At 43.3% G+C, this 13,348-nt stretch overlaps 2 protein-coding genes and 2 pseudogenes across 2 annotated transcripts; 1 reads left to right on the top strand and 3 right to left on the bottom strand.

The window, feature by feature from the left end:
* Positions 1 to 2,299: 2,299 nt before the first annotated feature.
* Positions 2,300 to 3,610, bottom strand: LOC107276692 (BTB/POZ and MATH domain-containing protein 1). The gene is given in 3 exon segments (XM_066303640.1): positions 2,300 to 3,104; positions 3,243 to 3,431; positions 3,433 to 3,610. Coding segments are annotated over 3 exon segments (1,041 nt in total). The 5' UTR covers positions 3,580 to 3,610; the 3' UTR covers positions 2,300 to 2,399.
* Positions 3,611 to 6,495: 2,885 nt separating this feature from the next.
* On the bottom strand, positions 6,496 to 8,110 carry LOC107276904 (BTB/POZ and MATH domain-containing protein 1-like; annotated as a pseudogene).
* Positions 8,111 to 9,145: 1,035 nt separating this feature from the next.
* LOC107281968 (protein ALP1-like) lies at positions 9,146 to 10,506 on the top strand (annotated as a pseudogene).
* A 215-nt stretch (positions 10,507 to 10,721) lies between these two features.
* Positions 10,722 to 12,306, bottom strand: LOC107282045 (glutathione S-transferase T3). The gene is made up of 3 exons (XM_026020013.2): positions 11,738 to 12,306; positions 11,566 to 11,642; positions 10,722 to 10,758 (listed from the first exon to the last, which is right to left on the bottom strand). Exons 1-3 carry the CDS (start codon positions 12,203 to 12,205, stop codon positions 10,722 to 10,724), a joined length of 582 nt encoding a protein of 193 aa, XP_025875798.2. The 5' UTR covers positions 12,206 to 12,306.
* Positions 12,307 to 13,348: the final 1,042 nt, after the last annotated feature.

Genomic DNA, 13,348 nt, shown 5'->3' with positions numbered 1-13,348 from the left:
TCATGGCATATGTGTTTGTGCAATTGGATGATTTGGCTTTTGGTTGGCTGATGACCATCTGTGTGCCTGGAAATGGAGGCTGCACACTGTGCCGTTTTGGGCGCCTAGCTTGCCTCATGCATATCATTCAGTCATTCAGTCTGATGACTGACTGTATTAATATCTACTCCTCCAGTACTCCAATACACTAGTACTACTACTTTTGAACTCTGTCTGGTTTTGGTTACTTGTGTGTGCATGGTTATTTTGAAATCATATCAGCATGTTCTTTTCTGATTTTGGCCTGGTTTAGTTCCCAACTTTTTCTTTAAACTTCCAACTTTTTCATCACATCAAAACTTTCCTACACACAAACTTTCAACTTTTCCATCACATCGTTCCAATTTCAATCAAATTTCCAATTTTAGCGTGAACTAAACACACTATGGGTTTTTATTTGCACGCTTGCAAGCTCCTACATGGTGTGCTTTGTGCAAAGAAAGTTTATATAATTTTTTTCTTGAAATACTTTTCTCTTTGTAGCAAATTTATTCGTTTACACCTTCAAATAGCTATTACAAAAATCAGATTATTCATCACCTATCTTAAATGGGTGTCTTTCTTTAATAGTTTTGAGCTCTTGATTAATTATATAGGACCAGATCATCACAGCTCTTTGGGTAGCTAAAGATAAGTTCAGACAGTCAAAATTTTGTCTGCAGCTAGCCAGCTAGCCAGCTAGCATGAAGTTAGTTAAGCTGCCTATGTGTATGGCACCAGCTAATCTACACTAGAATTTGAAAAAACCTGAACTTGTTTTGATTACTGATATACATCAGTCCAGTATATAGATGGCTACAAATGATTGTCTAGGAGGAGTGTACTCAAGACTTCAGAGCCAGAGTCGACATCACGTCTAGTCGATCGTCTATACACAATAATATCCGTATAATGCCAAATTAACAGCTCGACCAAACTTACACGAAGTTGGTCATCTAGAAAATTGGATAATGCATAACGAAAATTGACCTGCAGGAGAGAGACAGTTGTCTAATATAGTACTAGTTTGCAATTATACATGAGCCAATCGACCAAACCGTGTTCAACCTTCAGAAGCACATTAAAACGAACAAACGGCAACAATCCAAACTCAAATCGGTGGATAAAAAAAAATGCAAGCTAGTCAAAGATGAACATATGCAACGATGCACAGCTACCTAGCTAGCTGGCAGTTTCATGCTGCAACACACAAAAGTTCAGGATCTTGATAGAAACAGCTTGGAAGTTGAGCGTCCCAGATCGAGTAATATGGAAGTAAGGATCTCCAATCGGATTAGGTGTGATATGCAGCATGTTTCATCCGGCACCAACCGTGACAACGCCATGGATGACAATTTTGCCATGAGAAACGGCGTCTCGGCCGGCAGCAACAGATCAGGTTGGGAATAATTTGCATTTCCAGGCTAATTTAACCTAACAATTTTGAGTATTAATGGGCCGGTTAGTCACACAGGGTTCTGAAGAGAAAGTTGGGCCGTGGACTACTCTATTCTACTGTGGGCTGTTGTGGCAATATTGGAAATTGCTGAACGTAAGTGAAAAGGCTAACGGGCAATCGATCGCCCCTAGCGATCACCCCCTCCTTCACGTGTTTTTTTTTTTTGACACCACATTACTTTTCTATTTTAATAAATTTATGCAACCTGTACACCTCAAGTTTACACATCTAAATTTTATACACCTAAAGTTTAGAGACTCAAAGTTTATATATCCGATTCAAATTTGAATTTGAATTCAAATATTTTTTATATACAGTATTTCTATACATCTAAATTTTATACACTTAAAGTTTAGAGATCCAAAGTTTATAAGTCAAAAATTTATATACCCGATTCAAATTTGAATTTAAATTCAAATATTTTTATATATAGTATTTCTATACATCTAAAATTTATACACCTAAAGTTTATAGGACAAAAATTTATAAGTCAAAAGTTTACATACCCGTTCCAAATTTGAATTTGAATTCAAATATTTTTATATATAGTATTTTCATACATAAATTTTTCTAACTTTATTTTCTTTTTTTTTAAAAAATTATGGTGTAGTATGAAGAGAAGAAGGGAAGGAGAAAGAGGGAGAGGAGTGTATAGCGGGGATGGGGGTGATCGCCGTCCTTTAGCCATGCCCGAAGGTAAGTGCATGACGATATTGCCATGGATGATTATTCGCAGTTTTCTACTCAAACTCCAATGTCATTTATACCGAGAATTCCACGAGCGATCCGACCTATGTGGTGAGAGAACTGACAACTTGACAGTAAGTAAACATTGAGTACCAAAGAGAAGTGCATGAATACAATAGTAACTCGAGGTTTTGCATATTGAAACTGATCAAAACATTGAAGAAAACTCGAGGTTTCAGATCTCAAGCCGCGCTTTTATCTCATCGATAACAGATGGGAAACCCTGCATAAGACGCAGGTAACCACCAGTGACTACCACCTTCCTGAAGTTGTTCTCTTCAACGAAGAAGTCGAGGCACCTGCTCTTCAGCTCCGGGCAGCTGTGCATCTCGGCACAGGCCAGAGTCTCCGCCACCGTCTCCACTGTCACGCTTTCCCACAGCTTCTGGGCGCACATCAGCTTCAGCCTGTCCAACGCAAACCTGTCCGCTGCCGCGAACAATTTCTTGAAAAACGAAGGAGATAGTATGTCTCTCGGTGGCAAAGCGTCCGTGTACACGAAGTGCAGGAGAGCTCTGAACGTCGCCGGCTCGATGTCGTGCAGCGTGACGCACGGCATGGTGCCCTCCGCCATGGAGCCGAGGAGCTCCGCGCTGAACACCGGCGAGCGCGCGGCGAGCACGGCGCGGTGCGCGCGGATGAGCGTCTCGCCGCCGACGGAGAAGGACACGTCGGAGCCGTCGGCGCTGCCCACCATGGCGGCGAGATGGCCGCCCAGGTTCGGCGGCGGCACGGCTATGGGGTGATGGCGATCGTCGCGCAGAATCACGAGGCCGAAGACGAACGTGACCACGCCGTCGATCGCGTGGAGCGAATCCACAGCACTTCGCTTCACGAAGCGATACCAGCCAACGAAGCGCCAGAATAATCGGTCGTTTTTCTCGACGCGCAAAAGGATTGCACGTCAATATATTAGAAGATAAGAATATTCATTACACAACGCATTAAGGTAGACCGACTTATGCCAAGAGAGAAGGGAAACAAAAGACCAAAGAAAAAAAGACTAAGAAAGTACGACTCAGAATAATCGGCCGTCGTCTTCGGTTTTGTTGGATGATTGGATCCTGATGATCTGCGTACACCTGTCTGCATGGTGCGAGGATGATGATGGTGCGCCATCTTTGCCCATCAGGAGAGCTTCGAAGATGACGCTGATTTTGGGGTCGTTCTTCATCCCCACGAAGAGAGAGATGTACTCGCCATTAATTGTCGCTCTTAAGCCCACGAGGGAAGAGCTGAATTTCGGCATTAAGCTCCCTGGCCGAGATTCTTATTCCGGGCAAATACTTGCCAATGGCAAGCTTCTGGGATTCGAGGTAGTCGAGTTTGTACTCGATGAAACCGGAGGCCAGCATGTTGCCGGCGGGCGGCGGCGTATGTTTGTTGCAAGGGGATGAACAGCTAGCTGACGGGAGAATTTAGGGCATGTTCAGATTGCTGCCAAAATAAACATTTCTAAAATTTGGCAATGCTAAAATTTTGACAAGTATGTTACTAAATTTCGGTAGAATCGATTATATATGTTAGCTAAACGATTTTGGTCTTTTTCTTGAATATATGGTAATTTAGTGTCCATTATGTTGTTTCTTAGTTGCCTTTTGCCTTTTACTATGTCTATTGGATTTTAATCCAAAGATTAAAAATCTATGTGATATGATTATAAAAATCTTTCGAAAGATGCATAGGTACTCCCACTGCTAAAACTCTTTAGGTATTACCAAAAGTAATAAACTAAAGGGGTAAGTCCATTTTACACCCCTCAACTCTTAACTTTGTCTAAAATACACCCTCAAAATACAAAACAGGATATTTGATACCCCTTAACTATCAATGCCGGACACTTTACCCCTTGAGTGGTATTGTGCTGGTTTTGGTACACGTGGAAGTCACAGGGCATGCCACCTGTACAAATGCTACATGTCAGGCCTATGGTTGGTTGTGGGAGAGGCGGCGAGATGTTGTGGCCTGCGACGCGCGCCGACGGCATGGGGACGGAACAGCGGCGAGCGGCTGCCATGTGCGTCAGTACATGTGCAGGTGCGGCTCAGGGAAGGAGCAGCGGCAAGGCGTCGATAGCAGTGCAGTGTGCGGGGGACAGAGCACAATGAGCACGGCCGTGGGCTTCATACCCACCTTGGCCCTAGAGCGCGGATCGGCTACAACGAGGTCGGCGTCGCTGAATCTGGCCACAAAGACTACAGAGAGCTCACCTACTGCTCATACACGCTACTGCATCCACTACTACTAGGGTATTCTTCTCCCATGACCATGATGCAAGTGCTAGCTGTAGAACAAAAGGAGTAATCACGAATCAAGAATGTATAGAGCTAGCAGCATATACAGTATAGCTTAAGGAAATAATGATTGATTATTTAGCTCTCCTTGCAAATCCTCCCCACCCCATCTCTGCAGGGCGGCGAGTTCCGATCTGGTAGGATGAAGAGAGAAGAGGGGAGGAAGAAGAAAGAGAAGGTAATGAGAATGAACGGTGGGTCCATCTTCTTTTCTGTTTATTTGTTGGTTGACCGGAGTGTCGGCTCATCGCCGCATGGGCAAAAACCACCTTCATCGGGAACGAAGAGGTGTAAATTAGACAGTTTTGAAAGTTGAGGGGTGAGTTATATTCGGTTTAAAAGTTAAATGTGAGTTTTAGATAATGCAATAGGTGAGGGGGGGCTAATGTGGACTTATCCCTAAACTAAATACATCCACATGTTTGCCGATTTTATCAAAAAATGATATGGTTCAAAATGACACCAATCTGAACGAGCTCTTATACTAGAGCTAGTATACTACACAGCATGCTGCATGCAGCGATATACTCGTAATAATAATCTAGTGTGTGTGCATGATTCCAAGTGCTATGGATAAGGCGATGCATTTCGAAGAAAAAAAATGAGAGGAAGAGACATCCCTCCAAACATTTTTTAAGAAGAAATTATGAGCGTGTTCGGAACACAGAACCTTAGAGTTGAAACCACACAACTCTTGCCACTACACTATCAAGTGCATCTCAACTCTATAGAAGCCATTCATTCATCTGCATCTGCCGTTAGCGGTGCATTTGAATTTTGTTTGAATGTGTGATCTGGAATTTGGATGAATTAGAGCTAGCTTTTCCTCGCAGAATTAGTTTTTTTTGGTGAATTTGGGTAGATTTAGTGTAGAATTATGATTTTTGATGTGTTAGAAATGATTTGTATCAGGTTCTGTGAAGAAACAGTACAATTTTCAGCTGCTTCAAAGCAAACTTTCAATTCTGAAAACTGAATTGTTTCCGATGTGCGGCGTTCAGCTGTCACTTTACTACGTGAACGTTGTTCTTCTAGGGTAAAATTACCAGAGATCGAGATGAAAGGAGACTGCCATGGATTTGCCGCTTACCAGCTTTAAGAGACTTCAACATCCAAGAACAAGTATATCTATGATAATAACATGGCAAAATATTATAAATACAATTTATATCAAACTTAACTGCTCTCTTGCGCTATATATTTCAGGTCTCAACTCTCAAGCTATGCATTTATCTCGTCAATCACTAGTGGAAAACTCTGCCTAAGATAAAAGTAACGTCGTCGGTGACCACTCCCTTTCTGAAGTTACTCTCTTCCATGAAGAAGTCGAGGCACCTGGCTTTGAGCTCCGTGTAGTTGTGCATCTTGTTGCAAGCCAAAGTTATCGCGACGGTCTCCACCGATACACTCTCCTATGGCTTTAGAGCGCACACATGATCTTTAGTCTATCGAGCATGTATATTTGTCAGATGCTACTACCAAACTCTCAAACAATTTAGTCCTCGTCATTGTAGGCGCCGAAGAGGCTCCGGGTGACAAGGCGTCAATGTACACGACATGCAACAGAGCTCTAAGAGCAAGGATAATAATTGGCCATAAGCCAACTATAAACTTATGTGGAAGAGAGATAAATAAAATTGAGAAGGGTTGGCTCTTATGCAAAAGCCAGCTATGAACACGCTCCAAAATATTTACTACATTAAATTCATAGTGAGAGAAAGAGGGAGAAGAGAAAAGGTAGAGCCAACCTTATACTTAACTTATTAGAAATGTTACCTATAATATGGACTAATAGCCAATAGTCAACTATACTAGTAGAGTGTGGAGGATGGATGCCCCCACTTTTATCCATGATTCTGTAATCCGTTCAATGAAATACCCAAAGAACAATTCACTATATCAAGATATAATAAAAGAACAATTCACTATATCAAGATAACATGATCTCTTGTGCAACACTGCTACCTATTTCAAGTCTCAAGCCTGGAGCCGTGCCTTTATCTCGTTGATCACTAACGGGAAGCTCTGCATAAAGATGCAGGTAGTCATCTGTCACCGCTGCCTTCTTGAAGTTGCTGTCCTTCATGAGGAAGTCGATGCATCTAGTTTTGAGCTCCGTGCAGCTGTGCATCTCCGCGCAAGCCAGAGTCGCCGCGACGGTCTCCGCCGACACGATCTCCCATAGCTTCTGAGTGCATCCGCAATGGTTATCTATAGACTCTCTACAAGAGATCTATGTCAGCATATTTTTCTACTTGGAAGAGATTAAATGAAGAGAGAGCAAAACTATCTATTAGCCTAGAGATAGTCTATAGAGAAAAACGAAACAATGGATTAGAGAGCTATAGATACCCATGTAGACATATTATTAGAGCACCCGCAATGGTAAAGTAAGGTGCTATCTATAAAACATGTACATCTCAGCAATAGACTAGAATAATAGTAAACCATCTCAATAGTATGTCTACATGGGTATCTATAGCTCTCTAATACATTGCCTCGTTTTTCTCTATAGACTATCTCCAGGTTAGTAGATAGCTTTGCTCTCTCTCTTCATTTAATCTCTTCTAAGTAGGAAAATATGCTGACATGGATCTCTTATAGAGAGCCTATAGATAACCATTGTGGGTGCCCTTAAAGTGGTTTACTATTAATCTAGTCTATTGCTGAGATGCACATGTTTTATAGAGAACAACTTCCTTTATCATTGTGGGTGCTCTGAGCGCACATGAGCTTCAGCCTATCGAGCGCGTATCTGTCCGCCGCCGCTAGCAATCCTCGGAAGAACTCAACCGCCGCCGCCGCCGTCGAAGACGACGTGGAGCTCGCTGGCAAGGCGTCGGTGTAGACTAAGTGCAGTAGAGCTCTGAACGTCGCCGGCTCGATGTCGTGCAGCGTGACGCACGGCATGGTGGCCTCCGCCATGGAGCCGAGGAGCTCCGCCCTGAACACCGGCGACCGCGCGGCGAGCACGGCGCGGTGCGCGTGGATGAGCGTCTCGCCGCCGACGGAGAAGGACACGTCCGAGCCGTCGGGGCAGCCCAACCATGCCGGCGAGATGCGCGGCCAGGTTGGGGGGCGGCACGGCTATGCACGGCCGCCACCGCCGGCGATCGTCGCCGTCGTCGTCGCGCAGGACGACGAGGCCGCACACGAACGTCGCCACGCCGTCGACCACGTGGGACGACTCGAGGTCGCCCCGCCTGATGAAGCGGTGCCACCCCATGACGCGCGTGCCGCCGGCCTCGCCGACGACCGACCTCCGTGCTCCTCCTCGCGTGCTGCGGCGACGGCGCGCCATGCTTGTCCGTCAAGAAGACCTCGAAGACGGCGGCGTCGATCCGGGGGTCATCGTCGTCGACGTCATCGATGAACATGAAGATCGAGACGTGCTCGCCATGGCCACCCTCGATCCCACGCGGGTAGAGACGGATCCGCGCATGGTGCTCCCCGGCCGAGACCTTCGTTTCTGGCAACGAATCGTCGATGGCGATCTTCTCGGATTCCAGATAGTCGAGCTTGCACTCGACGAAACCGGAGGCCAGCATGTTCGTGTTGCACGTATGGCGATCGATCGATTGATCTATCGATGAACAGGGCACGCTCAAGGGAAAATTGATTCGTCGGTCGATATGATCTAACTAAACCGATTTCAATGTGGATAAGTTTGATTAAGGTTCCGTTCTTTTCTCCAACAATCATATATTAATCTATTTTTCAAGTTTGTAATAATTAAAACTCAATCAATCATATATTAATATCACCTCATTTTACATAAAAAAAACTTAATTTTCATCTTCATTTTCGTCTTTAAGAGCATCTCCAATAGATGACTAAAATTAAACTCCCAAAAATCCTGTATTGGGGACAGCCAAAAACATATTTAGCCTAAAATACACCCTCTTCTCCAATAGATGACTAAAATTTGGTTCCCAAAAATTTAAAATTTTTCCACATCATCATTAGTGGGCCCTTCCCAACTAATTTTCTACCTGCTCGTTAAAATCACAGGCGAGAGCGGAGGGGGAGATCGCGTCGCGCGTGAGAGGCGAGGAGGAGATCGCGGCGTGCGGATGCGGAGGGGAATGGGCATGGTCGACGCGACGCACGCGGACGGAAGGAGATGGCTGCTCATCCTAGTCGCGCGCGAGATCGCAACTGATACCGTTGGCGAGGTTATATATCAGACGCAGCGATATACGAAATTGATCGAAGGACACAGTGCTATAGACGCACATAGAGCTCTTCCTCTGTCAGCGCCGGCGGCGTTAGCACTTCACTCAATCAGAGCTCTTCCTCTGTCAGGGCCGGCGACGTTAGCACCTCACTTAATCAGGCAACTGCAGCAAGCAGCAACGATTGGTGACAGGCACAAGCTCTTGTGCAGTGCGTGAGTAGCAAAATTTTGCTAGCAACCATGTTTTTTACTTTGTTCTATTTCCTTTTTTTATGTTTCTGATCTGACAATGTCTTGATGGAAAAAAAAACTTAATTTGATATGATGAATAAATATTTGGAAAAACGGAAGGCCAATCACATTTTTTTTTAATTTGATCTGACAACGTCGCAAGGGGAAAAACTTAATTTATTGTGATGAATAATGGTTTGGCAGTTGATTTGATCCAAGATGAGTCGACCTCGCTCCTCGTTTCAACAGCTCGTGGATGAATCATCGTCTGACGATGACGATGATTTTTTTTTGCCACGGCACAAATCGTCCATAGCTATTGGCACTCTGTCAATGCACCAAGACATGGTGGGTCAGTCATGGGACATGAAGTGATTGATCGCAACAGAGAAGCACGGCACTTGAGATTATACCAAGACTACTTTTCCGATAATCCTACCTATGGCCCAGTTTTATTCAGGCGCAGGTTTGTATAAGTAAATTTTATATAATTTATTTTTGTTATATGCATAGATATGCATGTCTCATTAGTTATGATTCGCAGGAATAGAATGAGCAGGCCTCTGTTTCTCCGCATAATGAATGCAGTAGAGGATCACGATGACTATTTTGTGCAGAAGAGAAATGCAGCTGGTTTAATTGGGTTCAGTTGTCACCAAAAGGTCACTGCAGCAATGCGTCAGTTGGCTTATGGTATAGCAGCAGATGCTTTGGATGAATATCTCGGTATTGCAGAAAGTACCGCTATAGAGAGCCTGAGAAGGTTTGTGAAAGCAGTTGTACAAGTTTTTGAACATGAATACTTAAGATCACCCAATGAGAACGATACAACTCGATTACTTGAACTTGGGGAGGACAGAGGTTTCCCCGGTATGTTAGGCTCCATAGATTGCATGCATTGGAAGTGGAAGAACTGCCCTACAGAATTGCACGGTATGTACCAAGGGCACGTGCACGAGCCTACAATAATTTTAGAAGCCGTTGCTTCAAAGGATCTCTGGATTTGGCACGCTTTTTTTGGTATGCCTGGGTCTCATAACGATATCAATGTACTTCATCGATCCCCGCTATTTGCAAAGCTAGCTGAAGGCAAGGCTCCTGAAGTGAACTATAGTATAAATGGACACGATTATATGATGGGATATTATCTTGCTGATGGCATATATCCTTCTTGGGCCACATTTGTGAAGACCATACCAGAACCACATGGCAACAAGAGGAAATATTTTGCCAAAGCACAGGAAGCAGTAAGGAAGGATGTCGAACGAGCTTTTGGGGTTCTGCAAGCTCGATTTGCCATTGTTCGAGGGCCAGCTCGACATTGGGATGAAAAGACTCTGGGATACATCATGAAAGCTTGTGTTATCATGCATAACATGATTATTGAAGATGAGGGAGAAGTTGATTGGGAAGAACGGTTCCCAGAGGGAGGAGAAAATGTCAGAGTGTCCCACGATGAAATACCTGATCTTGATAATTTTATCCAGATGCACAAAAAAATAAGGGACGACGAAACTCACTATCAGCTACGTGAAGACCTAGTGGAGCACTTGTGGCAACATTATCTTGATAAATATTGAGGTTTTATTTATATGTTTGAATTCCATGTAATAAATAGTATACATATGTGAGGATTTGCAAAATCATTTTAATTTGTTCTTCATGTATTGAATAAATGGTGTACTGTTCGGTTTAAGAATAGTACAGGAGAATTAATAAAAGTGCACTTCCTTTATGCATTTTGTTGAATATGTCGGCTGGCAGTGATAAATGTGTCATGTGGTCTTCCTGTCAATCATGAAAAGCCACAGATGAGGTAGAGGCCCCAGAAGCTTTTCAATCATGCCAGGAAACAATCAAACATCAGGCTCTCAGTGAGAGACAATACAGATTACCACAGGTCAATAGCAACATCAGGCTCTCATAAAGTCTGATTCATTACACAGACTAACACCAAGGGCATGATAAGGGAAGTACCCATCTACTAACACCAACTTCGGACAAAACAAAAAGACACAATTCTGAATATAAATAGTTTGCATTGCAGACTTAGTAAACCTAGATAAATTTCTAACAAACCACTGATCTAAACTGCAGCTACGATTGCCATCTCTTTCCCTCCCATTCTCTGATCTGGTCACAATTTGTTCAGTTGCTTCTTCACATGTACGAAGGTCTCAGCGAGGTGGCTTCCCTGTTGATAGCAATAAGATGGAGTTCGAATTAACCATAATACATGTACAGAGTATAGAGCTGCCAAGTTTTCTAGTCTATTTTAATTAGTAATGTACAATATTTGAAGCTACCTATATGTTTGTACTGTAAACAATAATTGAAGCTAGCTAGTACTGCAAGTGATTTTTTTGACTGATCACTGTCGAAAATATGGATTCAGTAACCTATCATTCAAACTGAAATTGAATATGCACTCACATGGATCAGTTGATCATGCAGCAAGGTATTTGATCTTCGGCTCTTCGGTCTCTGTAGGTTCATTATCTTCATCAACATGATTGGTAGTATCATCATTTGTGGGTATAGCTTTTTCCAAACCATCTGTGCTTGCCTTCTGTTTTTTGGTGGCATAGGGTTTTTGGGATGTTATTTGCTTCATCTTATCATGCCACTTGGATTGTGACCTCAAGAGAGTCCAACAGTGCAGGAATTGGAAGGGCTTATCTTCCAACTCCTTAAATACAGCAATGGCCTGAGCAATCTGCACATGTCAAGTCAAGTGAATGTGGTTAGCAAACATCATATCTTTTATTTATAAACTAACATAAAAACACAAGCTACATAACTATGTAGTACCTTGTCGTGTATACTAACCCCGCTTTGTCTTCTACCCTCAATCTGGCTCAGATATCCACAAAACTTGTTGACATTCTCTTGTATAGTTTTCCAACGATGCATAAGTGAATTCTGGCTGCGATCTGGTGTGGATTTACTCGTTTTGTATAAGTGCTCGTATATTCTAGTCCAATATGCAGCACGAGTTTGATTTGTGCCTAGCTCTGGATCCAAACTTACATGCAACCACGCCGACACAAGTATCTTATCTTCTTGTTCACTAAAATTCTTCGATCTTTTTTGATTTGATCTAGCCACGGTAGTCCTCTCAATAGTGGGGAACTGCTGCGTGACAGGCTCGCTACTCATGCCATTCTCATCAAGCTGGTTACTCATATCATCCTCCACAGGCATCGTACTCAAACTATCCCAATCTAAGGAATCGTTCCCCTCATTCATCAAATTAGTATAGAATCCTTCTTCTTCCATTATCAGTAGGACCTACAAGCAATTATCTCCATCATGTATGTTAAATGGAAGATGATTATTTTGTTTACATGTCTATCTAAGCAATGCAATGTTGTCTGTCTGCCTAAAAAAACAAGATGATAGATGCTATTCAGATTTTTCGTTTGATATAATATTTTAGATTTGTAGACAGCAGCCTTTCAGGTGGTGTGCTGACTTAAGTGCACATGCACCATGGCAGATAGCATGCCACACCTGAAGATCTAAAATATACTAACATTGTTCAAAAAAATTTCGACCTTAATTTTGACCTTAATCATGATAGAAGTAAAAGTGGGCACAAGCATATGACACACAACAGATGGAACTGGTCAATGGAAACATACCTCAGATTAGGCCTCAGTGCAGTGTGATACTGACTTTTATGAATACAACATTCAAAGCAAAGCAGTTCAGTGAAAAAAAAACTTAACTATAGCAGTTTAGGGAAAAAAAAACTTATACTAGTTCAGGGGAAAAAACCTCAACTATACCAGTAAAGAAATAAAATCTTCAGTAGAATATGAAACTAGCATGTCCCATTTGTCTTCTTGAATAAAATAGTTTTAGTACAATTAAGTGGACTTCAATAGAACTTTAGGGTGAGAAGAATATGGTCTGTTAGCAACTTGTGAAGACTATTTTGGACATATTCATCTAAGACTTGTATCAACGAAAACAAAGAAATACACATAAGGACCTTGTCAGTACTAGGATATCAATGGGGATAATATCAGTGAGTCAACCTCAATTGAACACAAAGAGAGTTAGATCCATGGAGAGAAGCAGAAAATAAATGAGTTGTTACTCTGAAATTACCTCAAACAAATCCAGTAGCAACTCACGTCGTTGAGAGGCGAGGTGGACGAAGGGGCACAGACTGCCGACGGTCCCTGGATTGACAGTCGATGGTGACTTGGACGGAGGCCGCTAGCGCTCTGGACGGAGGGGCGGCAGCGACCTAGATGGGCTGCCGGCGGCGCCCTGGACGGAGGGCCGGCGACGCCTTGGAGAACCTGCGGCGTCCCGGACGGACGGACGGCTGGCGGCGCCCTGAACGGAGTTGGCGCGAGGAGAGGAAGCTGGTGCGAGGAGGGGAAGAAAGGCGCGGCTCCTCCCGGCGAA

The sequence above is a fragment of the Oryza sativa genome, chromosome 8 (assembly GCF_034140825.1).
Source record: "Oryza sativa Japonica Group chromosome 8, ASM3414082v1".
In the NCBI taxonomy this organism is placed as follows: domain Eukaryota; kingdom Viridiplantae; phylum Streptophyta; class Magnoliopsida; order Poales; family Poaceae; genus Oryza; species Oryza sativa.
Note: the sequence above shows the minus strand (reverse complement) of the source record. Positions and strands in the feature narration are given on the sequence as shown.

Bases quoted from the DNA above. Each gene is read 5' to 3' on its own strand.
- LOC107282045 (XM_026020013.2), bottom strand. From the start codon at position 12,205: ATGGAAGAAGAAGGATTCTATACTAATTTGATGAATGAGGGGAACGAT. The intron at 11,643-11,737 runs GTACTACATAGT...TGACATGTGCAG, and splicing joins GGGTTAGTATACACGACAAG to ATTGCTCAGGCCATTGCTGT. The intron at 10,759-11,565 runs GTCACAATCCAA...ATGATTGAAAAG, and splicing joins CACTGTTGGACTCTCTTGAG to CTTCTGGGGCCTCTACCTCA.